General features: G+C 39.1%; 1 protein-coding gene across 1 annotated transcript in view; it reads left to right on the top strand.

The window, feature by feature from the left end:
- Window positions 1-24,556, top strand: part of MYO1D (myosin ID) — a 284,586-nt gene that overhangs the window by 102,114 nt on the left and 157,916 nt on the right. Inside the window, exons 12-16 of the mRNA XM_019732584.2 lie at window positions 1,151-1,221; window positions 4,717-4,791; window positions 8,137-8,269; window positions 13,824-13,990; window positions 21,946-22,153. Of these exons, the coding sequence (XP_019588143.1) occupies window positions 1,151-1,221; window positions 4,717-4,791; window positions 8,137-8,269; window positions 13,824-13,990; window positions 21,946-22,153 (654 nt within the window). The remainder of the gene's footprint in view (window positions 1-1,150; window positions 1,222-4,716; window positions 4,792-8,136; window positions 8,270-13,823; window positions 13,991-21,945; window positions 22,154-24,556) is intronic.

The raw sequence follows: 24,556 nt of genomic DNA, 5'->3' as shown, positions 1-24,556 counted from the left end.
TAATTTCCTGTAATTATTCACTTGGATTAATAGGCTAATTATTCCTCGTTACACAATCACGTTATTGGCATAGAACCCACCATCCTGGTTCGGGTTGTTTGTTACCTAGCACTACAACCTAAGTGGTTTTTGTATGTAACTGTTCTCAGTACTTTATTCATTCTCAGACATCTGCCTTAGAACTTACAGGATATCAAGTGAACCTTCACAGGGCAGACAGGAAGTATAGGTGCGCTACTGTAACAAGAAAAATTGCAGAACGTTATGGAGTCTACCAGGGCTATATAAAAACTGCCTTTCCATAAAGTATTCCTCTTCAGAGAGAAAGAGCAGCAGAAGGTTGATCTTCTGTGAAATGACAGGCCTGACCTGGGGGTCCCAGCTTAGCAAAACACAAGTGAGTCAGGCTGTTGTGTACATAGGAAGCACCAGTGTTGCATTCAGAGCCAAGAATCCTTCGCAGAGCTACCACTTACTAGCTATGCAACCTTGGGCCAATTACCTAACTTCTTTAAGCCTTGGTGACCATGTGTGTAAGAGAGAGCTCATAATACTTATTTTAAATATCAGCTGTGAGGATTGAATGAGATGTATTTGCCTAGCAGACAGCAAACCCTCAGTATGTTCCTCCTTAAGTGGACTGTGGAAGAAAAAGAAACTGTATCAGTCAGGGTAGGCTGGGCTGTGTTAAGGGAGCAGCCAGGATTTAAGTATCATAGATAATACAAGTCTGTTTCTCTCTCAGGGACCCAGACTTCTTCCATTTCCTGGTTCTTCCATCCCACAGGCACCATCCTTCTCTGCTTCCAACTAGTGGGAGGAGAAAAGAAATTACAAAGGAGGGTCACCCACTTCTTACCAGCTTTGGCCTACAACAGCCTCACCACACTTCCACTCCCCTTCTCTTGTCCAGAACTTGGTCATTTGGTAATATTCAACTGCGACAGTGGTAGGGTGTGGATTTCTGGTGAAAAAGCTCTCAATCTTTACCACATTAGCAAAATATTTTAATCAAGCACCACACAGTGTGATTTCATTCATAGTGACATCATGGTTTGTAACAACAGGATCATCTTATGTGAAGTGGGAAGACATTTTTAGGAAAGTGAAACTACCTGTTTTCAAAAGCATCTCCTTCTTGCTTTCTCAGCTCTGTGCCTCAGATAAAATCCTGGAGTTTGATCGAGATTTTCGAATTCGACATTACGCAGGTGATGTCATGTGAGTATCTTACTTTGGTCCCTAATGTGATTTGCATGCAACCTCACTTCAGAAAACATATAACCAGGAAAAAATATACATTTTTTCCCTATCCATTTGTATGTTCAGTCATTTTATATACCACTATATTTTAATCTTTTCACTTAAAAAAAAAAAGCTGGCATAGCTTCATTCATGCCTTGCTTTTGAAACGTTTATTGAGTATGCACTATGTAACCATGCACAGTTCCTGAAATCGTTGGCCGTCAGTCAGAAACCACTGATGGGTAAATAAATCATGGAAGTATGTTAAGAACTGGGATAGAAGAATAGATAAAATGGGCCTTTCCCTGAAGAAGCTAACAGTTTAGTGGAGGATCCAAGAAGAGACATGATAAGTCACTATAATGAAGAATGGAAAGGTTAAACTAGAGGTGTGTGAGATGTTATGGAAACACTTGAGGAGGCATGATTAATGCAGAGTGAGGAATGGAGGAAGTGATACCCAAGCAGAGTCCTAAAAGTAAAAGAGGCTTAGTCAGGGGAAAGAATTAAGAAGAGAGGAGGGAGAAGAGAGGGAATTCCGAGCAGAAGAGACTACAGGTAGACAGGCCTGGAAAATGAGAGTCATTGCTCTGTGTGATGAGCTACAAACGGTCGGGTAACTCGGAGCAAAATCCAGTTTTGCCATACTATTTTTCAGATATTATTTGAAAAGTAAAATTCACATGAGCCACATTTTCTGATTATAATAAAAGTAGATAAGAAAATATAAGTAAAAAAAATACATAACTACCAGAGTGTTTTAGTTCCCTAGGGCCGCTATAACAAATTACTGCAAATTGATGGCTTAAAACAAAAGAAATTTAATTTTCGCACTTTGGGAAGCCAGAAGTTTGAAATCTAGGTGTCAGCAGGGCCGTAGTCTAAAGGCTCTAGAGGAGAGCCCTCTTCCGAGGTGGCCACAGGCATTCCTTGGCTTGTGGCCCCATCACTCCCCTCTCTGCCTCCGTGGTCACACTGCCTCCTCCTCCTCGGTGTGTCTGTGTTAAATCTCACCTGCTTCTATCCTAAAACTACACCTGTGATGGCATTTAGGGCTCACCTGGGTAATACGGGATAAGCTTCTCCTCTCATGACCCTTAACGTAATCACATCCTTTACCATGTACGGTCATATTCACAGGTTCTGGGGAATTAGACGTGGATATTTCCCAGGGGGGCATGTTTCAGGCCACTGTACTTACTATGCTTTGACTGTCCACTGAGCACTGCTCCTTATCTTATTGTTTAAAATGCCCTCTTGTTCTTTCTCCTTATTTTTGCATTAGGAATTCTGTTCATATTCATATAACTCATTATAGGAAGAGATGAAACAACAACAAAAATCAAATGATGATCTCTATAAATGCTGAAAAGACATTTGAAGAAATTTTAATAGCTGTTCCTGATGTAAATTAAAACTCCAGAATCATAAACTAATATGGCTCAAAATTATCACACACACACACACCCGTCAAACTAGCCATTAGCGCTGGTATGGCACCATTTTCTACTTTCTCCAGTCCTGTTCCCACGTTTCAGGATACTGAAGAGAGAAAATGCAGCCCCTTACAGACATTTCCCATTGAAGACCTAGGCCTCACTTACTGGGTGCTTTCCTCCAGCTCAGAATGGTGTAAAAGCAGAGCCAGACAGAGGACTTAGAGACCACCCAAGCCAGCCCTTTGGTTTTACAGATGAAGAAACTTACATTGAATTCTTAGCCAAGGTCACACAGCAAGTTTATGAAAGAGCTGAGACAATAACTAGGTCTCCCAACTCCCAGTCCAGGATGCTAGCTGCCCTCTTTGACTGATACTCAGTGCCTCAGACTTTCCCTTATTTCCTTAAGCCCTTCAGACCTTTTCTAGATTTTTTTACTGGGTGTCTTCTGTGTACACAATATTTTATAAAGTATAATCCCTGGTCACAAAGAGCTTTCCATGGAAGATGCATACATACCTATGTGGGTTGACATGTATTTATTTAAACACATAAGTATGTGTATTATGTCACATAAATATGTACGTGTATAAATAAATACATATATACACACCCACATACGAGCACAGTGACACGATAAAAGATGGTCTAAAATAATTGCCATGTGAGTTGTCAGAATCCAGAATAAAGTAATAATACTTCTAGCTGGGTGTGATAAAGCTGGGAAGGCTCATGCTGCCTTGGATGCTTGGCTGTAGTCCTTGGATGCTAAGAATTATTTTTATAGGAAGAGGTGGGAAGGGTGCTAAAAATATTTAGGAAATAGCAACTAAGCCCATTTGGGGAGTGTATCCTTTTTGTAGCATAGAGAAGTAGAAATGCCTGGAAAAATAGGTTGAGAACCAATCATAAAGAGTCTCAAAGGCCAAAAATAAAGACTTTGAAGTTTGAATGTTATGGGTTAGATAATCGATTGAGTCAGGTGACTTCAAGGGTTCAGTCAAAAGTGACTTGACGATGTAGGAACTAGACCCGGGGGGGGGGGGGGGGCAAGGAAATCATTTTGGGTCTGGTGACTTTAAAGGACCCACATAACCTGAAGGGACTCACTTGCAGAATGAAATATGTCAGGCTGAAACATCGGCAAGGGGTGCGGGTTAGAGCTCTGAGAACTGTCTGCATGGATGTGCTCGTCAAGGAGGAGAAGAGAGACAGGCAGGAAAGCAGAGCTGTGAGGAACCGCTGCGTTGAGGGTTACCCTTGGCTCAACCTCCGAGCCTCAGGCCTAATCGCCCAGAACCCTCCATGAATTGCTTTTCTACCCCAGCCCTGAGTTTACTCCTCCCAGAGTCCGTGCAGGTCACTGCTCAGAACAGCTTCCGTTCCCACCTTTCTCACCTGCAAGCTTAGCTGGACTTGCCAGACCTTACTCCTCTGCCTTCCCCCAAACCATGAATGCTGCCTCCTCCTTTTCTCCCCAGGACGCCACGCATGTGCCTGCTTCCATCCCACCCCATCCTTTAACCTGCTGCCCTGTGTGATCGGCCTTCTTCTTTTTGCTCTGCTTCTCCAGCTCTTACCATCCTTTGCAGTTCTTCCTGGATTCTTTTATCCCACCCTGAACACACTGAGCGAACCTTAGGCAAGTCACACTTGACCTCCCTACGGATGAGACTGTTAGTTCCTGTATGGTGCTGTCTTGCTTTTCTCTTAGGAAGGCTGGATGATAAATACAGCTGTCTATAGTCTAAACGTCATCTTCTTGAGGTAAGCGGTAAACCAGTAGAAAATGGTCTTAATCATAACGATGATACTGATGTTTGCTTTCCTTTCAAGGAGTAGAAACCACAGCCCCTCTATTTAGTAGGTAAATTTAATATCCCTTTAACACAGAACGTGGCAGACAGAATCAGCTTTATAATAGATTGATTGCGTAATTAACAGTGGAAGGGCTTGTAGACTTCTAGAAAAGCTTCAATGTGGCTCTTGCCTGGTGAGTAATACATATTTTCCTATTTTTTTTCTTTATTAGCTATTCTGTCATTGGTTTTATCGACAAAAATAAAGATACTTTATTTCAAGATTTCAAGCGCCTCATGTATAACAGGTAGGATTAAATTTTATCTTTATATTGAGCTGTTTGACATATGTATTATTCAGTATATATGCCTATGATTATTTTTATGTGATCATTTTAAGATTTTTCCAGCACATTTTCTAGTTCTACTTAATCATACTTAATGAATGAAAGAATATGTTAACTTTGTGGTTAAGACATCTGTAAACTTAGGGCAGGGACCATCTACTAAATGATTTTTCTTGCGTTCCCTTGGGTTGCCTTGGTTTCTCTGTGCACTGCTGCCATCCTTCTGGTACCCCATACCAGTGTACTCCATCGTTCCCAGGTAGGCAGTGGTGATGGGAAGTTGTCAGGTGACCTGTGGCCCAGCCAAAAGCTTTGCATACTCAGATGCCCACTGTAGTGTTTTTACCTCCAACTCACAGACCGCTCTAATATCAGAGTGGTATCTAGTGTCCGTGATGACAGATCCTGAGTGGGCAGAATCTTCTCACAATCCAAGAAAATGTGAAAAAGCTGTGGCAAAGGATAGCCAAGTTCAAACTCCGAATGGATACTTTGGAAAGAAGGCCCACGAAGAAGGAAAGATTCTGAGCCAGCTTCTTCTTTTGGATTAGAGAACTGTAGTCCCTCATTTATCAAGTCTACTCAGTCAGTTTGTCAGTAAATCATCACAGATGTCTTGAGCACCTCTGAGCCACACATTCTTCTATGCTCTTGGATGCAACCGTGAAAAAAAAAATTAAATTCCCTGCTCTTGTGGATCTTATAGTCTCGTGGATTTATTTCCAGAGAAAGATCTGTAACAGTCACATGGAATGGAATACTTGCATTGGCGTGACAAGCTATTTTTTTTCCTGTTGGAAAAACCTACTTGGGAAGTCAATAGCAGTGAGAACTCTAGTTTATTAATTGACAGTGAAAAATATTACCCATAGAATCCAGAATACTTAATGGCTTGGTAAGCATGGAATCGGAACAAAGGAACTTAGCTAAATCCAACAATTAAAGGCGTCAGACTAAGATGAATCCATTTCACAATAGGGATGGTCTTGCCAAAGGTGTAAAAAGATTAAAAGCCTGTTGACTGCAACTTATTGGATATATTTCCATAATAGCAAAGGCCTTGCCAAGCGGATGGCAAGTCTTGAAATTATTTTGGCTAGAACTACCCTCCTAGATGGTGCTTGGATGGGCTGTCTTTGCCTCTGGACACTTTCCAGTGCTTCCGTGGCTAAATAGCCCCCCCAAATTTCAATCCTTTCTTTCTTTGTAAATAAAGAGGAATCCTTGGATCTCTAGTTCTGTAGACCTGGAGAGTAGACCTAGATGTTTGTGTGCGTGTGTGTGTGTGTATGTGTGTATGTGTGTGTGCGTGCACGTGTGTATGTTGAGTGTAGGTGTTGTGTGTGTACATGTGTTTGCATGTGTGCATGTGTGTGTGCGTATGCACATGTGTGTACACGTGTGTGCGTGCGTGCGTGCGTGTATGTACATGAAGGAGGAGGGGAGCAAGCAGCTGGCGTGCCAGGTACAGACTTTTGTTGCGACTACTCTGGTGTTAGCCAGAGCAGTTCTGCTTTACCTATTATACAGACTGGGTTTCTGGATAAATAAGCTTCCCTTTTAAGAAAAGTTCTTTGAATGTTTGAAAACTATTTTGTTAAACTTACGTTCATGACTTACTGGCCTCAAAGTTCTTTCTATTTAAAATAATTGTATGTGTCTGTTTTGATTCATTATTCATCCATTCCACTGTTTAATAGAATCGTCATCATCATCTTATTTCCTTCATTTTCAACCCCCCCGCACACACCCCCCCACACACACACACTCCATTAGTGTATGTAGTACAGGAATAGTCTGTAAATATGGCGAACAGTGAGTAAGGTGGTATTTGGGGTAGAAAATGCATAGACCCAAAGCCGGTGATCTTCAGACTTTGGCACATATCAGAATGTTCAAAGCACAGGTACAATGCTTTACTTTCCAGAAATGTTATTCAGTAGGTATTAGGAAGGCCTCCAGGCATTATGTACTCTAAAGGTTGAGGGCCATTGCCTTAAATTCTCTCTCTGCTATATCAGAATGGAAAAGTTAAGGAAAAACAATATACATTTATGTGTTTATTTTTATTGATATGTGTATCATTGGAAAATTGTGGAGTAAGGCTATAAAGTAATGAAACTGGGTCCATAAGCCACAGATCACTGCATCATTTTATAGCCACTTTTGATAGGAGTTGGCACTGATTGCTAGCAGTGGTGAGGGTGAGGGGTGTGGCTCTGTCTTCATTCACAGACCCAGTCATTCTGCACCTCACCATTTATCTTCTTTGCTCTTTTGTCACCTATTCCGGCATTTTGCAGCTATTATATTGCATCTGTGCCGTATATACAGAAATTTACCAGGTATTTGGGAAACCAACTCAATTTTCTCAATTTTATATCAGGGTAAGTAAAGTGGGCAAAATGATGGCAGTAGTAAGCACAATTAGCAAAACACGTCCATGTTAAGTCTTTTCTCAGCCCCACAAGGTAAAAAAAAAAAAAAAAAAAAAAAAGTCTGACAAGAGATGCTTACTTTCCAGGAAGCAAGCAATATTTCAAGTTCTAATTACTTTAAAACCAAAAGCATTCAAAATGAAACTAGAAGAAAATCAGAGTTGAGACCACCATACTTTTTTTAAACATCACCACAGAACCACATGATGAATATATAATTTTTAGCATGAAAACTGGCCTGAAAAGTACACTTTAAGAAATAGATTGTAAGTCTTGTCATGTCAATAAAATATTGTAACTGCCAATGTTACCTATAAATGTGTTTCATAAATTCAGCTACAGTCAATGGATTTACTAGAAGACAGTGTGGGTATTTTATGTTCCTGTCTGTATTTTTAGAAAGACCTGGCTTTTTTGGTAGTATTACCTGTTCTGTATGAATATTTGTTTCAATCAGAAGATACTTTCATGTTTTTTGCTATGACACTGAGGATCGTTTTCCTACTAACGGTTTGTCCTCATTCTTATCACTACCACCAAAACCATTTTGTTTCATGTATTTACTGTAAGAGCTATGTTAACCGTTTGAGGGTCGTAGATCATAACAATATAGATGTGACTTTAAAAAAGTTCAAAGAATTTTTTAAATGTATGATAGTTTGAATACATCGTCTCCATCGGTGGTGTGGTACCTGTCCTGACACTTTCGGCGTAATTTTCTGGATGGCATCATTTTTCCAGTTAGGCCTGTGAGTTCAGTCTGCCGTCCAATTGTGCCTCCCAGGCTCCAATTCAGCAGGATGCCTTAGCAATTCTTGTGCAGCTTATTTGAATGTAATGTTTGAATTGCTCCTTCTGTGCTTCTCAGTTCAAATCCTGTGCTGAAGAATATGTGGCCCGAAGGCAAACTGAGCATTACAGAGGTGACCAAGCGACCTCTGACTGCCGCCACCTTATTTAAGAATTCTATGATTGCTTTAGTAGACAACCTTGCATCAAAGGTAATTATTTTATTTTCCAAATATCCATGTGACTTCATAGATTTCCCTCTTGGTATATGTTATAGAGAATGTACAAGTATGTATGACTTGCTTTTTAGGTGATTATAGTAAATCAAATTGAAGAATATATTTAAAGTGAATGTTATAATAGAATTTTTATTCCTTTCTTTTTGGTAATTCTAGTAAATCAAATTGAAGAATATATACTTAAAATGAATGTTTGGATATAATACTCCTTTTTTAAAGTAATTATATTAAATAAAAGTGAAAATGTAGGTAAAAATATTAATGCCTTTTTTGTTGTTGTTAACATGACTGAGTAAAACAGATGAAATACTTTTCTTAAATTTGGGCTTTTTATCCTACTGTTGTTGTCAAGGGGAAAGTCTTAGTGATGTCTTTAATATATATATTACATATGTAAAATATATATGGCATGAAAACTGGCCTGCAATACACTTTAAGAAAAAAAAATTATATATATATATATATATATATATATATATATATATATATATATATATCTGTAAAGTATAACATGTGCCTGACAAAAATGAACTTCAGCCTTGTAATGAAGACAAAGCCTGGCTTAAAAAAAAAAATATTTAACTAAATTGTAATACACCATCCATATATCATATCTGAATACAAAATGACCAGCTGGAGTTTTAAGAGGAAGGTTGGGATTTAAGTATTGTTCTTAGGCTCTTTTAAATAGTTGAAATATGAAGGTGCATTATTGACAATTATTTTTGCTTTTTATTATTCCTTTGAGTTCCAATACTGATGGATAACTTTAGTCTGTTTTGTTTTGTTTTGACTTAAGGAACAGATTTCTACTCTTAACTGCTGCTGCTGACAAGTTTGATAAATTAGGCAGCATTCCGGGACTCATTATTTTTAGTTCCTTCATTTTTATCTTTCTCTTGTGGTGCTTTTCCTGTGTATTTTCTTCTTCATTATTATCTTTTTTTTTTTAATCAACTTCCTCTTTAAGAATTTAAATCTATACCATTTCTGGTTCCTTCACTGTGGAGAAATTAGGCAAATGCCACACCAACACGTCTGTTCAGTATCTTTCTATTTCTTTTCATCAGGATTCTTTGGCCTCAAGTAACAGATAAGCACAATTTGTTGGTTTATATAATCAAACCTCCAGAAAAGGTGGGGTAAAGACACTATAATTGAAAACTAGAATTCATTAGAACTGTACCTCTTGTCTCTCAACTTCTCTCTGCATGTCAATATCAACCTACCTCATACGGCAAGAAGGAAAGTGAACCTAGAAGGCAGGCATGTGACACAAGAAATAGAGTTGAACACAAAATTTTATAAAATATTTATAAAGTATATTATTTATAAATATATTCTTTATAAAATAGATTCATTAACTAGAAAAGAATCACTTTTATAAAAATTGGTAGCTAAATGTGCATTTTTTAAAAATAAAAATTCTAGAACCATGTATAATTTCTGTATCAGGGGTGGCGTTCAGCTGCTAATAAAAGAGACCCTCCCCATCTCCCCGAATTAGTAGCTTAAACAAGAGAGACATTTATTTCTCTCCTGTAAATGAAGTACAAAAGAACGTATCGCAGGACTGGTATAACAGCTGTGAGGTTCCTTCTGTCTTCCTGCTCTAGCATCCTCGCCATCCTTGTGCCTGGCGTCCGTTCTCCTGGTCTAAGATGGCAGCTGGAGTTGCTTCCCTTTTAAAGAGACTTCCTGGAAGTCTCACACAGCAGTTCTGCTACGTATCATTTGCTATAGCTAGCTGCCAGGGAAGCTGGGAAGTACATTTTTATTCTGTTTAGCAGTGTACTCAGCTAGAAATAAGTATTCTGCTTAAAGTAGGAAAGAGATACTGAATATGAGGTGGGCAACAAGCCTAGTAGTTAGTCTCTCCTGCAATTTTCCAATCTGTGTATTTATGGAGGTGGGCGAGTGAGGGAGAAAGCAAGGATAAGCAAAAGAATAGAGACAATTTATCAGTCCAATAGAAGGCAGGAAGATGGGTGGGGCAGAAACAAAGGAAAAATGTTAATTACATTTAGGAAATACAAATTAATGTGATAGAAAAAAAATCTAAATAATTGGTGCTCACCATAAGTGTAAATGGACTAAACAGACTAGATAGGTGGAAAATCGACATATATGCTGCTTACAGGAGATATCTAACTAATACTATGCAGAAAGATTATAAACAAGGAGGTAGCTAAAGACATACTAAGCCCCTCCCCAAAAAAAATGATTAAAAGCAATACTAATGTGAGAGAACATAGAATTTAAGAAAAAGAAGTATTAATACAGATAAAGAGACTAATAATAATACAATGAAAATACCCAAGACAACAAAGATATTTTGAACTAACAACGTAGCCATGATTATACATGAACTCTATAAAGCAAAAAAAGAACCTGAAAATTTTTAAAGGAAAAATTGACAAGGCCACAGTCCTAATGGGAAATTTTAAACCATCTCTACCAGAAACTGATAGATCAAGCAGACAGAAACCTTAGTAAGAAAGCAGAAACTTTGAAAACCAAATTTAAACTTTTATTTCATAGATTCAAAGAGCTCTGTACCCAGGAATTAGGAAATATATATTCCTTTCAAGAATACATGGAATATTTACAAGAACTGACCACATGCTAGATCACAAAGGAAGTCTTAACCACTTTAAGAAATGTATATGCAGCTACATTCTCATCCTCAACAAGTAAAATAAAAATCAGAATTAAAAAAAACACTTTTAAACATGCTTGGAAACTTTAAAAACGACTCTCTTAAATAACTCACAGGTTGAAGAAATCATAATGGGAAATTACAAAATATCTGGAACTGCATGACAAAGAATTGATCAAAAACTATAGACTATTGCTAAAGTGGCCCACTTATTATGCCTTTATTTGAAAAAAAAAAAGCAAGACTGAAAGTAAATGAGTTTTCAACTCAAGAAGCCAGGAAAGGAACTCCAAAAGAAAACCTAGAAAGAAAGAAGTAAAAAGTAATTTTTAAATAGCAAAAGTTTAAACCAGTAGATCAAAAAAAGAATCAAAAGATAGACCGTTAATAAAACTAATAAAAAACAATATTATGAATGGGAAAAGGATGCTTCATGTGTTACAGAGATTTTTTTGTGTGTGTGTGCTTAAAACAACTATTATTTCTCATGATTCGGTGGGTCAACTGGCCAGTTCTGCTGGTTTCACCTGGGCTTACTAAGTGGCTGTCCTCAGCTGGGGATTGATGGTCTACAGAGGCTCGCGCACAGGGCATGACTGGATACTGAACGGCTGTGATAATGTGGCCTCTTTCTTCACATAGTTTTTGGGCCTGGGCTTCTTCACATGATGGAAGAAGTGTTCCAAGAAGACAAAGCCTCTCAAGGCTGGGACTCCACAAATAACCCAGTATCACTTCTGCCACACTGTGCTGGCTAAAGCAAGTCACAAGGACAGCCCAGATTCAAGATGCGGGGTGGAAACTCCACCTCTCCATGGGAGATGGTGTAAAATAGTGTCGTCGTGGTTTTCAGTCTACCACAGAGGAGATGAAAAATGTCGACAGTGTGCTGGGCCGAATAATGGTCCCTGCATTCTAACACGGGATCTCTGACACCAACTGATTGTCCTACAATTCAATTCGATTCTGACACTGACTACCCAGAACAGCCAGATGAAGCAATACAAAGTGACAAGGTCTGGACAGCCCGAGAGCAGGAGCTTCTGTCCCTATGGAGTCAAGGGTGTGTCACCTTCCCAGTACATCCATATGTTCACCAACCAGGAAGCTCCTCAGAGTCTTGGCATCCTGAGCTTTTTTATTATATCAGCGCCTCACTACATAAGCATGATTGATTCACTCTCCAAACCCCCTCCCATCCCCAGAGGTCAGGCAGCTAAAAGTTCCTGTGGAACCAATCCTGTGGAAGGTTTTTCTGGTGACTAGCCTTTATCCTGAAGCTACCCAGGGGCCTGGGCTTGAGTCAACTCATTAGCATAACAGATATTATCACTGAGGAAATTCCAAAGGTACTGAGACAATGGGGGGGGTAGGGAGGGGCAAGGATATCTTCATCCTAATCCCCAGAATCTGTAAATATATTATGTTACATGGCAGGAGGAAATAAGATTGCAGATGGAGTTAAGGTTGCCAATCAACTGGACTTAAAATAAATCCTGCCTTATTCAGGTAGGCCCAATGTAAATACGAGTCCTTCAAAGGAAAAGAGGGAGGCAGAAGAGTCAGAACCAGAGAGGTGGAATCTTGAGAAGGACTCAGCTGGCCATTGGTGAGCTTTGAAGATAGATGGAGGCCCCAAGCCAAGGAATGTGGGCAGCCTCTAGAAGTTGGGAAACAAGAAAATGGGTTCCAGAAAAATAACAGCTCTGCTGACACCTTGATTTTTAGCCCAGTGAGATCCATTTCAGAATGCTGACCTCTAGAACTACACGAGAATAAATTTGCGTTGTTTGAGAATAAATTTGCGTTATTAAATTTGTGATAACCTCCTACAACAGCAACTTGGAAACTAATCAAGCAGGGCTTAGGAAAAGGAAGAAAACAGCCTTGCTTTTCATCATGGAAGGCAGCATGATAAATATATACTTGGAGCTTCCTGTTTAGATGTTGAACACTGTTACTCTATTCAAAATGCAAGTAAATTCACGTTCTTCAAATCTCTCCTACTTCTTGAATTATTTACTACTTTACCTCCTGCCCTCAGTGCAGCTCAAAACTGCCCAATTTAACTCCAGAGGATTCCATCACCTAACTAACACACGTCTGTGTGTCTGACAAATAATAGATTCAGAGCAGAGAAAATAACTCTTTACACTGATAAATAGGATACATTGACCTCATTGATTCATCCAGTAATAATTTATCTTCAATGTACCATGGTCTATGCCAAACACAGTTGTATTTTCAAAAGGAGTTATGATCTAATGCACGGTACAAAACGTAACTGGCACCCAGGGAAGGAAGTTTTTGCTAGGCTCATTTTAGAGTCACTGGCACATACAGGTGGTTTTGTAACTTCTCTACTAATATACTCATAAACTTTAAGTACCAAACTCATGTATCTTAATCTCTTTTTCAAAAGCACAAACATGATGATGATGATGGCCAACATTTAATTGAGCAGTTACTATGTACCAGGGCTGTGCTTAATATTTTATATTCTTCACCGCAGTTCATCTTTCCTACAGCTCCTGCCTCTTTCTATTAAATTATTCCTTCTGTTACTTTTTAACCATGTTTCCGTAAATACACAAAAACTCAAGGTTCACCTCTCTCTCTCTCTTTTTTTTGACTCCCCACTTTTATCCCCTTTCCTAAAATAGAATAAAACAACATTTTAGCTGAATGCATGGGCTCTTCCAACGTTGAACTGGAGGGAAAGAAAGAATAACTACTTTATTCGCAAGTACATGCCCGAGAAATTAAAGGCACAGGGCTTAATTTGACACGACACTAATTAGGTGTTAGTGTCCTTAGTCTGAGATTTTTCTCCAGTGACACGTATCATTTGCTGACTTATGTCTTTAGGAACCATATTACGTACGTTGCATCAAACCCAACGAGAAGAAATCCCCACAGATATTTGACGATGAACGCTGCCGGCACCAAGTCGAGTATCTTGGACTCCTGGAAAACGTGAGGGTGCGACGGGCGGGATTTGCTTTCCGCCAGACCTATGAGAAGTTTCTTCACAGGTGAGAATAGACTAAACAAAGAAACCCGATAGCACGCTGAGAATTACAGAGTCCTCCCCATGTCTGACAAGGCATCAGTGCCTGTTAGACAAGCCAAATATTTGTTGAATGAACAAAAGAATGAGGAAACCGCCAATATGAAAGACTGTCCCAGAATCAACAGAAGGAGTCTCCTTGAGTTCGTGGTTTATGGACCATGGGAAGAAACGTGTAGTGTTGGTGAGGAAATGTGGGCATCGTAGTGTAGTAGGAAGAACAAGGATCTGGAGTTGACATCTGGGTTGGAATCCTGACTGTGCCACTCACTGACTATCATCTTGGGCCAGAAATTTAATTTCTTTGATGCTGTTTCTGCTTCTGTAAACTGAGTATGGTAACACCTACTTCATAAGGCTGTTGTTATGAGGACTAAATTAACCTAAATAAAAAGCCTAGATGCCTGGCACATAATAGATGTTCGATGAATGCTGCTTGTCATTACTGATATTATTATTAATTACAGTTGAACCTAGGACAGTGCAGAAGTTAGGGGCCCCAGACCCCCCCCAGTTGAAAATTTGCATATAACTTTGGACTCTCCAAAAACTTAACTACTAACAATAGCCTGCTGTTGACCAGAAGCCTTACCAATAACATAAACAATTGATTAATACATATTTTGTATGTTATATGTTTTATATACTGTATTCTTACAATAAAGTCAGCTAAAGAAAAGAAAATGTTATTAAGAAAATCATAAGGAAGAGAAAAGACATTTACAGTATTTATTGAAAAAAATTTGCATATAAGTGGACCGGCGCAGTTCACACCCATGTTGTTCAAGGATCAGCTGTATACTAATAACAAAATACTGAATAGTTAATTGTGGAGGCCCCAAAATTAGTCTTCCTGGTTGGAATCCTGACTTTGCCATTTCGTAGTTTTATACCCTTGGGCAAATCACATAACCTTTCCATGCCTCAGTTTTCTCATGTGTAAATGGGGATAATAATAGTAACTACTTTGTGGGGTTACTGGAGGATTAAATGAGATAATATATAAAAAGGACTCAGAATAGTACCTGGTATATATTAATCACTCAGTTAATGTAAGATATCTTTGCTATTGTTGTTATTAATAATGATAATGATAGTTGACAGCTGGACTTATAAAAATAATGTTTTAATTCCATCTGTGCCTTTATTTTTAAATATTTATTGAACATTTCCTATGTTCTATAATACAGATTCCACAGAAATATGAATAAATAAATACATAAGGTATTAGATGGTCAGAAGAGTCTCTAAGGAGATAACAATGACAGGAAGTAATCAGCCATACAGAGGTCAGAGGTCAGAGAAAAGAGCAGGTGAGGCAGAGGGAGGGAATAGCAGGGAAAAGGCTCATTTGCGGTAATAAGTGTGGTGTTTTAGCTACCAGATGTATGTAGTTCAGTAGGGTTGGAAGATGCTGAGTGACAGGGAAATGGTACGCGATGAGATCAGAGAGATGCACGGGAGCCAGAGCATGTTGAACTTTGTAATCCAGACTAAATTGTTTCAATTTGGGCTCAATTGGTGGATCATAAGCAGGGAGGGACACAATCTTATGGATGTTTTAAGATACCACTGCGGCTGTTGTATGACTAGAAAGCAAGGAGACGTTCAGGGATGTCTTTGCAGGAGTCTAGGAGAGTCCAGGCTTAATGATAGTGCTTTGAACAAGGGATTGCTGTAGATGGCAAGAAGAGTAGACAGATTTGGGATATGTTTGGAAGGAAACGTGACAAGAGTTGTTCATGGATTGGGTAGATGAGAGGGGACTAGAAAAGAACGAAGGATGACAAGTAGATTTTAGTTTGAGCATCCAGGTAAGTAAGCATGATACCATTTGCTGAGCTAAGAAAGACTGGGTAAGAGAAGTTTGAGGGAGGAGGGCATGGGACAGGGACAGAGATGGAATCAACATTTGTCTCTTGATTTTGTTAGGTGTGAAATGCCTTCTAAACATCTAGATAGAAATATTATTAAGTAAGCTATTAGGTATACATATCTGGAACTCCAGGAAGTCCAGGCTGGATATAGAGACTTTTTTTGTGTGTGATTAGCGTATATATGAGTATATACTATATATTAAGTCTTGGAACCAGGTAGAGAAGAAGAGGAGGTCCATGCCCACATACAGGTTTGTGGTCTGACATGAAGGAAGCAGCAAAGAGAAGAAAAGGAACAACCAACGAAGTAGAAGAAATAACAGAAAAGAGTCAAGTCACAGAAGTCAAAAGAAGAAGGCATCCCAAGAAGAAAAGTGCAGTTACCATATCAAATGTTGCTGTGCAATCAAGTGAGATAAAAGCAGGAGCTTAACCATTAGATTTGGCAACATAGAGATCAAAGGAGAAAGGGCTGGGCAGAGCCCGGTTTCGGCAGGATGGGAAAGTGAAGTGAGGAACTGAATGCCTGTAGACAGCTCAAGAATGTGTGCTGCGAGTCAGAGCAGGGGAAAATGGAAGCAGTAGCTGGGGCGGGATGTGAGGTCAGGAGATCCCGGAGATGGTTTGTATGCAGGTGGGGATGATTCAGAACAGAGCGAGACATCCGTGATGCAGGAGGGAGCGAGGGAATTGTAACAATAACATCCTTGAGAAGGCGAGGGATGGACTCCCAAGCACAAGGGGAAGGTTTGTCAGCTTCGGATAGGAGCAGGGACACTCCACCTGTGGCAACAGGACAAAGGCAGAGAGTATGAGTACAGCTGCAGGAATCCTCAGAGGTGAGCTGATGGCAAAGATGAAGATGGTCCTATTTGATTGCTTCTGTTTCCTCAATCAAGTATGAGGCGCAGCCATACTCTGAGAGGGAGGATTAGGAGAGGTGGTGTAGGAGTTTGGGGGAGCAGTGAGAATACTCATTTTGGAGAGTGGGAAAAATGGGTTTGTATAGTGAGATTGCTGCCAGGAAGATCTGAGTGCCCATTTGAGATGTGAGGGTAGAGATGTCTGATGAGACCTCACCCAGCATCATTGCTTTCTCTCCACCAGTGTTCAGCTACTTGTGAACAGAAGTGAAAGGCACTGCTCTAAATGGGGACTCTTGGAATGACTAAAACTTTGTAGCATAATAGCCTGGAAAATTGAAATTTAAGGTTATATTGATCAAAAGGTTATGTTCAAAACACTGTTTTCTTTATTGAAATCACACTGTTCTTTAAATTTGGTTTTTCTTTTTTTATTGAGGCTACATAGTAGAAATGTTTTCATGAGTAGAGATGTGTTCACTCTGAGTCTTGAATTCAAACTTGATCAAATACACTAATAGCAAGATTGCTGGACTGTTGTTATTGCTCTTAGCATTCAACCAATTAATAACAGAGTATGTTTTTATGTTGTCATCTATGGAAAATCAACAGAAGTTAAATATTAGAATAAGCAGGCTGGGGTGGGTAAATACAGGATCAGGCTAAACTAAAAATATATGTATCTAAAATATATATTTATCGAACTAAAATTGTATTATAATGAGACAAAGTGGAAGCCATGAAGAGTAGTTAAAGTAAAACAATAAACAAGCTTGATTTCGGGGCTTTGGGAGGGGGGGGGACAAAGAATTTTCTAAAGGCATATCTTTACCTATTTTTAACCTCTCTGGACTTACTTTACTTTCAACTCCAAATGTTTTGGTGTGCTTTTTGACACGGAAGACATGCCATAAGGATTGGATTATGTTTTCTAATACTCATTATAAAACAAAAGAGAACAGATTAAAATGAACTTATGGATTTTAAATATGGCAGTCTTAGTGGTGCAAGCTTCCATTTCCCATTCCCACTCCAGAACACCCTTAACTAATATAAAACATGTGTATTTAAAAACCAAGTAAATGCACAGCCCCACTGTGGAACCAAAAGGGGATTCTCAGTAAACCTTGAAAATATGAATCACTCCTAAATACAATACGAAGCAGATAGGTAGACCCAGGAGTGAGCCAAGGTCACAGTTTTAAGGAAAGCCTGCCTCGCACAGCGTGCGCTGCCTTTCAGGAAGCCATTCTAGCTGCTGTGCTGGAGTGAATGTACCACAGCTGCAGCACCAAGAGGCTGCCATCATGGCCAGGACAAGTAACTACCTCAGCAGCTGCAAGGGAAATGGCTCGTCTTAGGCATAATGGCCAAGACCCAGGAAGCAAAGGCCCAGATGGACACTCGCTCCAAGTAGTACACAGCGCCAAGTAGTCATGGAGCCATATTTAAACTCAGGCCATTGGCTTCTGAGCCTGCAGTCTCCAACAGCACATTGCCGCATCACTGAATGCGTGGCTTTCAAATCCAATGGAATAAAGCCATTCTATCTAAGAGAAAACAGTAAAACAGCAACAGTGGGAAAGCACAACTAATAGAAAATAAGTTGAGAAAATTGAAAGATGTTAATAATCACAATCAATGTTTAAAGTTTCCCTTTAAAAGACAGCAGAGTGGAAGGGCTGAAGTCGATCTAATTGCCCATTATTTAAGTTGAGATTAGCTTTTCTCTAAAATCATCTAGGAAGAGTGCTGGATAAGATGGTGTACATCCAGGAAAAATCGCCTATTTCTACTCTGCAGGCTGCGTGTGACCTTCTGCTTTACATAAAATTTAGAGTTTGTTCACATAGAGAAATTGACACTTGTATTGTCATACTGACTGACTAATTAACAGCGGGACGTGGCGGGGAATAGAAGGTATGTAGGACATTGCACTGTTTCCAGTAATGGAGGGAGAAAAAGTCATATTCACCACACTAAATTTTCGCTTTGAGATTCTGCAGATTTTTTGTGTAAGCTAATTAAACCTTAATTTTTACTGGTCACTTTTCTTTATTTTCATTCTTTTATGAGAGAGGGCGGAGGGGAGAGAGAGAAGGATTTTTAAATGTACTAAGAACCTTAAAAACTGCTGAAGTATTTCAGGGAGGTAAAACTAGTTGTCAGAAAGCAGATGAGTTCAGCTTTTTAATTAGCAAGGTCAGGTTGCCAGTTTGCTGGAGAACTGGGTCCTGCCTCTTACCATCAGGAAGAAAGGAAGGACACCCTTACCCTGAGGTGTTAGCTGAGCAGCGTGACAGTCGGATTGCTTCCAGTTTCTGCAATATGCCTAAACTTCAAACACACACCATTACTACCATATTATGGCCCAAATGTTGACTCTTATTGTTGTTCTAAAACAAATTTGGAAGCTTTCCTATTTTGTTTCGTTTTTCACACGGCCTTGTGTAGTACTACCTCTCTTCATATTAGAACTCTTGCATTTGGTTTCTATTTCTGTCTCTATGTGGCTACTAAGTAGGCATTTAAATGTGTTTCCCTTAATTTTTTTCTTACATTCCACAGATATCTCATTTCCTTATTATGTAGCAGGCAACATGATATATAGTGGGGAACAGAACAAAGCCCTTGCCTTCATGGAACCCACAGACTAGTGAGGGAGACTGACATTAAACAGATAAACCCACAAATCAATATGATTACAAACTGTGTTGAATGGTGTGAGAAAAAAACCAACTGGCTGCCTTAGAGAAGAATAATGGGTGTGAGGGTTGATGATTGATGAAAGAGGACCAAGAAAAAAACTAAAGGAGCCAGCTTTTGAGTGAATAGATTTACACGTAAAAGCATTGCAGGCAATGGGAACAGCATATGCAAAGGCTTTAAAGCAAGAAAGAGGCAACACACATGACAGGACCCTAAAGAAGGCTATAGTGATGGAGGAGGAGAGCAGTAAAAAATAAGAATGATGTAAGCCTTTTTAGAAAACTGCTCTGACAGTCGAATATGTAGAATGGATTGGAGAGGAAATGGAAAAGCATTCAGGAATCTGTTGCAGTAAACGTGACGCTAGCTTGGATTAGGATTGTGGCAGTAAACTTGAGAATAGTTGAATTTTAAGTACATTTTGGAGGTAAAGCCAATAGGGCTTGATGATGGATTAGAATGAATGCTAGAGAAGAGAAGGGATCAAATATGATTCCCAGGCTTCTGGCTTTAGTAACTGAGGGCACTGACGTGGGAAAGGCTGAAAGAGAAGTTTAAGATGCCTTCCAGATCGATGTAGGCATTGGATATATGAGTCTGAAGCTCAGAGCTGAGAAGTGGGCTGCAGATAGCAAATTCATGAATTGAAAAAGAAAGCAGATGGAGTAAATGAGGTGATGTGGGAAAGGGTGTACATAGAGAATAGAGGGCCTAATACGAGCCAGGGGGGACTGCAACATTTGGGAGTTTAGTAATGGATGAGCGGTGGCTAGAAATAAAATTGAGAAAAAATATCCAGAGAGACTAAAGGCAGCCAGGGAGAGCATGCTGTCATGGGAGCTAAGACGGAAGCTAGGAAAAGAGAGAAATGTCAAGAAGGCATCACATGCCGCTTAGATGTATATTATCTTAACCAGGAAGGTGTAAAACCCTATGAGGAAAACGTAAAGATTCCTGAATGTCACAAAAGGAGACTTGAAAAAATAGTCCTTGTTATTGGATAGGACAAGTCCACATCACAGCTAAATTTAATGAATTTAACGTGGGAACCCAATAGAAATACCTGCAAGGATTTATTTGTCTGTTTTGTGTTTGTTTTTCCTTTGATCTATGTAAATTCATTCTGAAGTTTATGTGGAAAAATAAACATGCAGGAATACCTAGAAAGACCTATAAAACAGAAAAGGATAAGGAGAGACCACCAGATATTGAAATACAACGTCAATAATTGTTACAAAACCATGTGACACTGACGCACAGATGGACAGACAGTACAATGAAACAGACCAGGAAGCATAGACACGAACTGAAGTGCACATACAGATTTAGTATATGATAAAAATGATATATTAAATCGTAGGCCGAAAAACTGACGTTTAGTAAGTAGTGTTGGAATTAGCCTTTTGTCAAAAGGTAGCATCGGATCCATACCTCACCAAAATAAGCGCCACATGGATCAGACCTCTCAGTGTAACAAAATAAAAACATACAAGTAATAGAGGAACACACAGGTGAATTACGCTGTACCCTGCATGTGAGGAAAGCGTTTTTCGCTGTGACTTAACATTCAGATGCAGTGTATAAACAGCATCACTAAGATGGACTACTTGTATTAAGCAGCTTTGCACCGGGCAAGGGCGGGGGCAGGGAAGCACTGTCGCAGGCTGTCTTCTAAGCTGGTCCCAGTGATCCCCACCTCCTGGGGTTCACCCTGTGTAATCCCTTTCCCGTGCATGTGACCTGGGCCCGGTGATTTGCTTCTAGCAAAATGGAATATGGCAGAAGTGATGGTATATCACTTGTGAGATTCGGCTCCAAAAGGCTGTGACTCGGTGACTCCGGCCTCCTCATGCTCACACTCGTGAAGCTGGTGTGTAGTGAACTGCCCTATGTGAGGTCCACATGGCAAGGAGCCATGTGGAAGCGCGATTGATTTTTGTGTATTCGTCTTATATGCAGGACCCTGCTTCGTTTTCTTTTAGTGATAATAGTTTATCCGACAATCTCCGTGATTTCCTTTGAAGCGAGTATATTGTTCATAAGTAAGATTAGTTTTGTTCTTTCCCCAGTCACTAACTAGTTTGTTTGTTAGTCTCACTAGGCAGGCTGGGAAACTGGTGATGGAGGGCATCCTAGCCTTGTTTCTGTATGTAAAGTGAATGCCCCTTTATGAATGATAGTTGCTGTGAGGTTAAGGTAAATAGCATTTATTAAATGAAGGAAGTACCCTTCTATCCCTAGTTTAGTAAGAGATGTTATCATAAAGGAATGTTGTGTCTTACTGAAGGCTTTTTTCACATCTCTTATCAGGCTATGAAGTTCACTTCTATTTCTAGTTTGTTAAGGAGTTTTTTTTCTTTCCTTCTTTCTGTCTCTGAAGCATCTTGAATTGTATGCAGTAGTTTTTCCACATCTATTGAGACCATATGGTTTTTCTTACTTACTCTGTGCCCTGTTCTTTTTTCACCCAGATATAAGATGATCTCTGAATTCACCTGGCCCAACCATGACCTCCCTTCAGACAAAGAGGCTGTCAAGAAACTGATTGAACATTGTGGTTTTCACGACGACGTAGCTTATGGGAAGACCAAAATTTTCATTAGGACACCCCGAACACTCTTTACCTTGGAAGAACTCCGTGCCCAGATGCTCGCAAGGATTGTCCTCTTTCTACAAAAGGTAATTTTGTATTTTATCGAGAAGGATAAAGCTCTTTGCTTTTATGTTCTTAAAATTTTGTTGAACATTTTCTTTGATTCTAGAAATGTTCACAGTGGTACAGTTTTTATATCTATGCGTATCTTAGAATATGTTCTGTTGCCTTCACATATGGAGCTCAAAATTATTCTATCCTCAAAACTCTAAAGACAGTGTATCTTCTGGTATTTAGAGAGATGTTCTTGTCTCTTGTAGTTAACGGAGTTGTTTCCCTCACCTTAACTCCAGAAAGGACGTTTTTATCGTGTAATTCAAAAGTTTTACCGACATGTTTGCAACAACCTCCCTCGCCCATCATTACCCACCTCCTGCACTTGACTGAAGTGTGCGGTGTTGACTTACTGATGCTCGTTAGCTCATGGTACCTGTCATTGGTCTGTACAGGGCTCCCTCCTCACTTCATTCACTCGCTCCTGTATTTCTTTTTATCCCCCACACCCATTTCCATGCCTTCCATATGAACCACTTTAATGCAAAAATTATTTCATTACGTATATAAAAAGAAATCATGTGCCTCCGTGAGAATGTCCTTGGGATATATACCAAGAGGAAAGTGGCGGGTCATTGGGTATATATAGGCCTAATTGGTATAAGGAGTGCCAGGTGCCTCTCCAAAAGGACCGCCAGTGGGCACCACCACCAGCTGTGTATGGGGGTAATTGTGTGCCCAGTCTTACCAGTATCATCCAGCTACCTATGCATTTTGCCAGACTAATAGGTATAATGTTATCTCATTGCTGTTTTACTTTTTATTTCTCTGATTACTATTAAACCTGAGCATTTCATTAAATGCTTGTTTGCTTTTTGGTTTTCCTGTGAACTTCGCATTCATAGCCTTTGTCCATTTTTCTACTGGAGTTGGTTATCATTGCCTTAAACATTTTAGCTGTTAATCTCTTATTCACTTTAGACCTTATAAATATATTCTCCATGCATCCTAATGAATTTTACACTATGCTTTGTTGAAGAGAATCCTTAATTTTCACATAATCCAATTCTTCAGTATTTTCCCTTATGTTTTGTGCTTTGGAATTTTGTTTAAGAGGGCTTTCCTTGTCTCTAGTTCACAGAGGTACTGTCCTGTATTTTCTTCTATGAATCGTCTAGCTTTACCTTTCACGTTGAAGTCTTCAATCCATTTATAATCCACCGATGTATGTGGTTTTATATAGGAATCCAGTTTCATTTTCTATGTGGTGAGCATGTTTCCTCAATACCATCTACTAAACAATGTGTCCTTTTCCCATTGGTTTTTATTATATATTAAATATACATATTTTGTTTCTGTGTGCTCTATTCTGTTCCATTTTATGTCTGCCTGGTTTTACACTAATCCCACAGTTTTTACTGTAGTGTCTCTTATATGGTAGGACAGTTTATGGTAGGATAATGCCATCTTCTCTTTGTTATTGAGGTTGATTAACCTATACAGGGACCTTTATTCTGCAATATAAATTTTAATGTGTGTTTATTGTGTTCATTAAATTCAACAATACTTTTTATCAGCACTGCATTGAATTTATAGATTAACTTAAAGGATTAACATTTTTATAATATTAAATCATCATAAGAGTATAGAATAGGCTTATATAAATCATTTCTTTGACCTTTAGACTTAGAGACACCTTATGAATTCATGGTTAATTCCTAAAGATTTTCATTGTTTTTGTTACTGCTGTGAATTTTTTATTATATTTTCTACATGGCAGTGTTGGTGCAGATAAATAATATTGGCTTGTGTTGGGGTATCTGTAGCTAGAATGAAACCTTTCTTGATTCATGTTTGTTGATTCTGTTCATTTTTCTGGGTCAATGATTCTGTCATATGCAAATAATGAAAGTTTTCTCTTCCCAGTTGCCAAGATGTTTCTAGGTGTTGGTTTCTTTCATTTATTTTGCCTAGAACTCAAAAAAACTCTTGGAATGAAATACTAAATTCTGTTTCATCCTAAAACAGTTTCCTTCTATTAATTGTTTTTTTATATATTGCTTTTACTCAGTTGTGTTTTCTTTCTTGAGATTGCTTGTAAATTTACAGGATCTCTGTTTTCTGTCTGCCATAGTACATTACTTTAATAAATATGTCCTTCAGGACTTATCAGTGGTGTTTTTGTTGTTTTGCAGATCTGATACTTTTTTCTTTATACCTATGCAAGAGATGGACTCAGGCTCAGGGTTTGGCCTGAACCAGCGTGATGATACTTCTCAGTTTGCTTGGGACAGTCCTGGTTTAGGAGTGTTATCTGTTGTAACTATTAGTAGTACCCCTTTCACTCTCACAAGTGTCCCAGTATGGATAATAAACTGTAGAGTCACCCTAGTCTGAACTCTCTGTCCACTTGGTGAAGGATAGAATCCTCTTCT

This window comes from Rhinolophus sinicus, linkage group LG15 (genome assembly GCF_036562045.2).
Source record: "Rhinolophus sinicus isolate RSC01 linkage group LG15, ASM3656204v1, whole genome shotgun sequence".
Classification (NCBI taxonomy): domain Eukaryota; kingdom Metazoa; phylum Chordata; class Mammalia; order Chiroptera; family Rhinolophidae; genus Rhinolophus; species Rhinolophus sinicus.
Note: the sequence above shows the minus strand (reverse complement) of the source record. Positions and strands in the feature narration are given on the sequence as shown.